Source organism: Branchiostoma floridae, chromosome 12, assembly GCF_000003815.2.
Source record: "Branchiostoma floridae strain S238N-H82 chromosome 12, Bfl_VNyyK, whole genome shotgun sequence".
Taxonomy (NCBI): Eukaryota; Metazoa; Chordata; class Leptocardii; order Amphioxiformes; family Branchiostomatidae; genus Branchiostoma; species Branchiostoma floridae.
Window position 1 is genome coordinate 11,502,860 of NC_049990.1, and position 7,805 is coordinate 11,510,664.

Genomic DNA, 7,805 nt, shown 5'->3' on the forward strand with positions numbered 1-7,805 from the left:
GGATACGTAATATACCCCCTATAATCGCAGATGATCACTCACCTTTTGTGCTGTTCTGTGTCCGTCTGTCCCCAAGAAAACTCGGCCAAAGATTGCCTGAACGATGATAGACTAGACGCCTGATTACGTCTGCTCCCATCCAGTACGTCTGCTCCCATCACTGGAGGGTCTTTTGTGTTCACTCAAAAGTTCTCGAATGCTCTTCCCTATCTCTGTGCTCCGCCTTTGGGTTGATCTAACATGTAAATACCTAATAAGGTCCACCCTTCTCTCCTCCCACTTTTCCTCCCAACAAATAACGTCCAACCTACTTTCCACACAAATCCCCGCCCAGCTGTCTGTCCATCTGGTCATCAATCATTGCACGTTCTGTGGTAATTGATAACAGTACTAACACACAGCTATCTATATGTTGGTAACATTCTATGAATTTATTTGGAGACACGATTAGCTTTTACAATGTCTATAGCATCTGTATTCTTCCTGTTATCCTTTATTCATCAATATCCATGGAACAAATCTAGATAACACACAGCCACAGGAAAATATCATATACAGCAACTTTTCAAAAGAGTCACAAAAAGTAGGAAGTCTACGTTAGGTCCACGAACAATGGGACAAAATCTAATTTCCTTACAGCAAACTATTCCATGTGTTAGACGTTCTGTGCAGAAATTGTTCAGTTTTGAGCATCTAAATTTGTTCTGGGTTTCAGAGAGCGGATATTTTCTGACTTTTTCTGAAGATTTGGTCTGATAACAGTGATCTTGCATTGTGAGTAGTTTACATATTGACACTGATGGTTTGTTTTCATGACTCATGAAAATTCACTAAGTTTTCTGCTGGATCATGTCTTTCAAGTTTAACGGCACTAACGTTAGCATCTGCAGTAAACTGTAAAGAGTCTCTGGACCCGTTGGACCTGTCGCATCCAAGGGTGATCCTGGCCGCTCTGTTTTGTATCGCTTGAAACTTGAAGTTGTTTTATCCTTTTCTTAGATGTACCCAGCCGTACCAGCTTAAATCAGTGCCACCTTCTGTCTGCGTGGATTGGAAGTGATTTACTCACTCTCAGCTCACTTGACCATGCTGATATTGCACTTCTTTACTGCATAGCCTATTTGAGATTCTAAGATTTAGATTTATTGATGTAAAATTTGCGTCAACAATAACGTAACAGTGGGTACTAGTAAATGTTTTGTTAAACACTGTCCCCTAAGCATAGGATCCAGTTGTACAGGTGGTGGTGCGAGTGAAACGTTTCCACAGAACTCCCAGTTCTAAGCTTGTCAGTGGGCACCTGTTTACCACGTTCCCCCGAGCTCGGGTTCCAGTTGTACAGGTGGTGCGAGTGTTATGATTTACATGTAACAGACACAGATGTCCCCGAGGGCACGGTATACTGGAATGGGCTGTAATTCGCTCCAGATGTCCTGCAGCTGGTCTGGCAGTCTGTGCTTTGGGACTCTCAATGGGCTACTTAGGGTCACCATTGTGACATTGTCAATTGGCCATGACGCGATTAATCCCCTAATAAACCAACATTTTATCCATATGAAAATGAATTCCACTTCGTCGTGGATTATTCTAGATATAATACGTTACGTCGTAAGTTATTCACAGTTCTCGAATCAAGTAGATCAGATTTTAAAAGACTAGATGCTACAGACAGATTTGAATGTATTTAAATATAAATTATCTTCAATGGCACAACGCAAAAATAGGCAAATATAGGAGACAGCTTTGTTAACAACGTTATTAGAAAATATACTGACACTCATGATAATCCCCGCTCGATTGAAATTTGATATCGAAATTTATGCTAGCATTTATTGTTATAGTAATTAGGATATTCAGTCTTACCCAATACCTTTATTTCACACTCTGTGTAATAGTTCCTGCCATGCACTGCACCGTGTACAATTAAGGTCATTCATTCATTCATTCATAAACTGTCAAGGCACAGACAGTCCATATCAGAGACAAAGGGTGTCTATGACAGCAGAGGTCTTAATAAAACAAACAAACAAACAAATAACTATTCAATCGTAACCTTTCGTCGCCTGTGTTTTTATAAACACCATGCTTGTTTAAAACTGAAAAGCCTATCCTCTGATTGGCTGACAGCTGGTTTGTGGCAACGCCCACAGGAACTGATGGTGACGGTTTAGATAGCAGAGGTGGTGTACTGGCACCATTGGATGTCGCTGCATAGGAGAGAATGACTTTTTCAAGTTAAATAGATGGATCAGGAGCAACCAAGGGGTTTGTAAAACTATGTTGATTGAAGTGTTGGTACAAAATGCAAATTATTTCTTTCAGGACTCAGGTCATCTTGGATGGATTTTTGTTTTCAGCTGTCATCTTTTATATATATGGTTCCCCTCCCCCTTTTTCCAAATTATTTTCTAGCACCTTAAGACAACAAACCCCTTTCTTAACATTGTTCCTTGTCTGTCCCTTATTTGTCTTCCAAGTTGAAGATGTCCAACACACATGTATTCTTTATCCAGTTTGTTTGTGTGTGTTTGTGTGTGAGTATGTGTGCGTGCGTGTGCTTCATCTTTTTCAGGATTGCTGCATTTTTTGTAAAATTTCCCTTTGTTTTAGTTGCCTAATATTCCAACCTGTGTTGTGCCTTTTCTGCAGGGACCAGAAAGGTGACTGAGATAGCCTGTGGACAGACATCATCCATGGCACTGTTGGATAATGGGGAGGTACGTGAACTTTGTTTGTTTCACATAACTGGCCTGCTGGTGTAATACACCGATTTTGTACAGTTTAGTTCAAGCCGGGTAAGAGCGTACAGTAATTTGATCCACTCACACCGAGATTGACCCCTACTCTTGTCAAAAAGTGGGTTGTTTAGTATTTTGTGGCATGGCACTCCTCAAACACAGGACCTCCATTTACCATTCTTTTCTATGAAAATTGCTTACCATAGCTTGATACACATTTCCACCATAGTGAAGTGAAGAAATCTGTGTAACGTACCCTTCCTAAGAGCACATCATTGGTGCCTGTTAGAAATTTGGACCCAGAACTTTGAATCCGATTTTCTGGTACTGCTATCCTATCCATATATAAGGCCCCCCTGTGCCACACTTGCTCATGTAGCAAATTCTTGCAAAATATGAAGCTTTTTTTTCGTAAGAATCAGCATTTCTGAAACAGTCCCATATCTTCCAGTGATCCTCTCCTAATACATGTTAACTAGGATAAAACATCAATTAACAACAGTAAGCCCCCTTTCCTCCATTTTTTCTTTTCCCCAGGTATATGGTTGGGGCTACAATGGGAATGGGCAGTTGGGTGTCGGCAACAACGTGAACCAACCCAACCCCTGCAGAGTGGCAGCCTTACAGCAGATGATAGTAGTACAGGTAATCAATGTGGAGTGACATACATTTACATACATTTGCATCTTAAGTATCTCATTAGCATATCCACGTACATGTAGCCGGATGTTACATTGTGTCTTTTGTGTCTATCATATGTTTACGTAAAGAAAAGAAAACATATTGTTTTTGGTCTGTTTCTTCCTCTTCTCTTTCCACTACAAACAAATGAGGTCAATAACCTGGACCAGAGAGCTGTTACCATCATGATGGCCACTTAGGTGTAATAGACATCAGGATGTGGTTTTTGATTATACAGTGTAGTAAGTGGCAGGATACAGCTGGAGTGGCTGGTCACCATATGAATGAATGTTCTTGAGTAAGAATAAACACAGCATGTCGTTTGATAGGCTATACATGTACCGTATAAAGTTAGATATTTTGTATTTGTTTGCAATTATTGTTATTTTCTAGTATTAAGGGTGATCTGATGATGGCCATTATTTTGTACAATCACAGATTGTATGTGGTTATGCCCATGCGATGGCCCTGACTGACGAGGGCTCTGTGTATGCTTGGGGTGCAAACTCCTACGGACAGCTGGGAACAGGAAACAAGGCTAACCTGGTCACACCTACCAAAATCGCACTGGACAAGGGCAGGTAATTGTAGTTCAAATGGGGAAAATTATCTCAATCTAGTTTATGTCTTGTCAGTAGTACACACACAGCTTGTTACATCTTCACATCAAGATCATTACAGAGTCATTAAAATCGTGACATTTTGCTGAGGACCATGATGGATAAAATACATATAACATTACACTAGTTTAAAAAATGTCGATCACAAGCACTAAATACACTGGTTAAAAACATTGATCAACGACATTTACATAAAACACGACCGTTACAGGCCATACAGGTTGGAGATATTTAAATAAAAACTGTTCATAGAGTATCATAGAATTCATAGGATATTTCCATTCATATAATATATTTAAACCTTTGAGGCAAATAGTTCAAAACACAAGAAAAAATTAATAAAATGAATTGGGGCGTCCATGATATCTTTCCTGCACACACAGTTTATACGATAACCTAAAGATTAAAGATTTGCATGGTCTTCTGAGACGGTTACACTGCATCACAGAGTTAGAGTAATTGTTAAATGGAGCATCACTATTTAATCACTTGCTCCTCAGCTGTTCATGCTCCATTTTGCAATTTTTTTCATTCAGTGGACTGTCTAATTACAAATATATGACATAAGCATTGCAGTGTGAAGTTTGTGAGTTCATACAACTAGAGAAGGGTGCCATTTTGATGTTTCCACTCACTAAATCTACCATGAATGTAGGTATTTTCTCTCAGTACATTGGATAGTTGAAATCTGGAAGGTGCAAGGTATCTACAATCTACACATATGTGGAATTAAAATCTACATGTAGATATCTGACATTATACGCTTGGAATTTTAGGTACATGTGTAAGTCTGGCTCTGTCAAGTCTACTAATGATCATGGCAATTAAATGTCAAATACAAAAACTTTATTCTTTGATACATTCCCAAATGTTCTTTGAATATGTACAACTTGAGCTACTTGTTTCATTAGCATCAACCTTGTCTTGATTTTGTGTGGATACTACCTAAGATATCTGATGTTTCCATCACATTGCTTGAGTCAGTCTTGTTTTGCATTCACCAACATGCATACGTTGTGTAAATACATAGTTTGATGTGCTATGATTCATTTAAGTAATATATATTTTCTCCTAGGTTTGTTGAGATAGGAGCGACCCATTACAACCATGTGTCATCAGCCGTCACCCAGACTGGGAAGGTGTACATGTGGGGCCAGTGTCGCGGCCAGTCCATCACCTCTCCTATGGAGACCAGGTTCTCTACTGTGGATGACGCCTTTGCCTGTTTCTCCATGCCTGCAGTCACATGGAGGCCTCTGTCTTTTGGTAAGTCAGAGACATACATAGTGTGATACAACATGGGGTATTCCGTATCACCCTTTCGCCTGTTTCTCCATGCCTGCGGTCACATGGAGGCCTCTGTCCTTTGGTAAGAGATATAAGTCAAAGACATAGTGTCACAAAGCCCATATAACACAGCAGAAAGTTGATTGGCAGAACATGTACTGTAATTCACTTTGTCTTCTGATGACGGTACCAAACTTTCACAGTCTGAGAAAATTTAACTTGTCCTCGGAAGTAAATGTTCATGGTGAACAAATTATTTGTTATCAGTTACGATACATTGTAAGTTCATGTTACAGTCGTTACCATGAAAACCGTGAACATAAAAGTACATTTGAATAAATCAGGAATTACAGAATGTCTGCAAGCTATAAATGATATTTTCAGCAGTAATGTGGCCGGTATTCCCTCTATCTTTGCTTGATAAACAGCCGATTTTAGACTGTTGACGAACTTAAACATTTGAATACAATTGTCTCACATGCATCAGTGCATGTTTTTGATTCGTCCATGAAAAATCAAAACGTTTTTGTTCAATATTTTGAAATGTGTGGTTTTGATTCGCCCATGGAAAATTAAAACGTTTTTGTTCAATTTTTTGAAATGTGTGTTTTTGATTCGTCCATAAAAAATTAAAATGTTTTTGTTCAATATTAAAAATGTGTGTTTTTTATTTGTCCATGAAAAATTAAAATGTTTTTGTTCAATTTTTTTAAATGTGTGTTTTTGATTGGCCCATGGAAAATTAAAATGTTTTTGTTCAATTTTTTGAAATGTGTGTAATTAAGTATTTTTATTCTACTGACCTGAATAAGCTGAAAATTGAAACAATTTCTCTTGAATTGTTGCAGAAACGGACAATTTCTACACTATCGAGAGACATTTGAGGATGGCATTTGACAACCAGGTAACAAGATCTTTTTCTTTAGTCTAGCTTCATGCATTGATATAGATTTGAGTAAGATCACTTCAAAGGGAAGAATTGAGTGTAAAGTCACTTCTGTAACTTACTGCTTTTTTAAGGTCTACTGTGCTAAAAGATTTTCATTGTGTATTTTATATATTTAGACTTATTGTCCCTTATTGTCCTCAGGAAACAAGTGATCTGAAGTTTATGGTGGAAGGAAGGGTTGTCCATGTACATAAGGCAGTACTGAAAATAAGGTAGGTTCCTTGTGCTTGTCCATTATAGCCAATTGTTGATTGTACTTTTTCATGACCTTTATTATAGTAGTAAGTTATAGTCCTTGGGCATGATTTGCAATAAACTTAGAACTTGTTGAAGCTTTGAACAATAGCTGAAATCTAAATGTATGTTTGCTTTAGAAAAATGTAAAAGTGCCAGGTACTAAGTGCTCAAGACAGGGTAAAGGCAATAATTGTGAACATGACACACATTTTGGCTAGTGTGCATTGTCCAGTGATACTAGTAGTAAGCAACACTGCTTCTGAGTTTGATTCTGGTTGTGTCGCTCACCTGACATGCATGCTACCAGAAAGGGTTGCAGTCCTTACACCCCTCTCACATTAGGCGCGATTCGATCGGACAACGAGTCTGCGAGCTCTAATTTACAAGGAGGCATGAACCTGATGCCGACGAAGAAATGGCAGAGTTCCCCCTTCCCGTCAGGGTCATGCCTCCTCATAATTTAGAGCTCGCAGACTCCAATCGAATCGTGCCTAATGTGAGTGGGGTATTAGGATAGGGTGTTAGGCTGTGGTCCGGATCCACTGTTTATTGTGCTTGTCAAAAAGCACTAGGAGAATTTCCCCTACAATGAAGCTATAAAAACTATGCATCTGTTGTCCCTGTCACGACCAGTGGAAGAATGACTTTTCAGTGAGCTATCACTTTCTATCCTTTTTCTTATTTTGCAGTGTTTCTCTGTGTTTGGCTTGTCTGTCTATCCCTAACTTGTTCCATCAACATTGTGTTCCAGATGTGAACACTTCCGCTCCATGTTCCAGGCACACTGGGGAGAAGATGACAAAGAGTAAGTATACAGAGCTGCTTGTAAAGTGTGTCACTAAGCAAAGTATTCTTCACAATTGTCATTGATAAGATACGTCAAAAAGTAGTTACTCAAGCAACTGGATATGGTTTTGAAACGGTCAGACGTTTCAGATAGAATCCACTATCCTTCGTCAGTGACACTGAAGTGATCTGGAAAAAACAGGTCTTTTATACTCTAGCTATGAATGAAGACAATTTCAGATGTCCAATAGGAAACATTTTAAGACAATTCGAACTGAAGACAATTTGGATTCCAAAGAAAACAAAGGTAAGGCAAACTCAAGCTGAAGACAATTTGGATTTCGAAGGATTGCAAGGCTAAGACACATGTAATGCAAATGACTCAATTAGCTCCTGTTGTTTAAGTAGCTTTTGATTCATTCATAGGTAGAGTATAAAAGACCTGTTTCTACCCGATAACTGTCCGGGTCATTGAAAAACGATACGGGATTCTATTGGAAACGCCTG

General features: G+C 38.8%; 1 protein-coding gene and 1 long non-coding RNA gene across 3 annotated transcripts in view; one reads left to right on the forward strand and one right to left on the reverse strand.

The window, feature by feature from the left end:
- LOC118427341 overlaps positions 1–1,505 on the reverse strand; it is a 4,231-nt gene extending 2,726 nt beyond the window's left edge. The window contains exon 1 of the long non-coding RNA XR_004832502.1: positions 43–1,505. This is a non-coding gene — a long non-coding RNA (uncharacterized LOC118427341). The remainder of the gene's footprint in view (positions 1–42) is intronic.
- LOC118427339 (RCC1 and BTB domain-containing protein 1-like) overlaps positions 1–7,805 on the forward strand; it is a 28,140-nt gene that overhangs the window by 9,858 nt on the left and 10,477 nt on the right. For both annotated transcript variants that reach the window (XM_035837079.1, XM_035837078.1), the window contains 7 exons: positions 2,650–2,717; positions 3,276–3,383; positions 3,858–4,000; positions 5,115–5,305; positions 6,175–6,230; positions 6,417–6,487; positions 7,264–7,317. In XM_035837079.1, the coding sequence (XP_035692972.1) occupies positions 2,650–2,717; positions 3,276–3,383; positions 3,858–4,000; positions 5,115–5,305; positions 6,175–6,230; positions 6,417–6,487; positions 7,264–7,317 (691 nt within the window). The remainder of the gene's footprint in view (positions 1–2,649; positions 2,718–3,275; positions 3,384–3,857; positions 4,001–5,114; positions 5,306–6,174; positions 6,231–6,416; positions 6,488–7,263; positions 7,318–7,805) is intronic.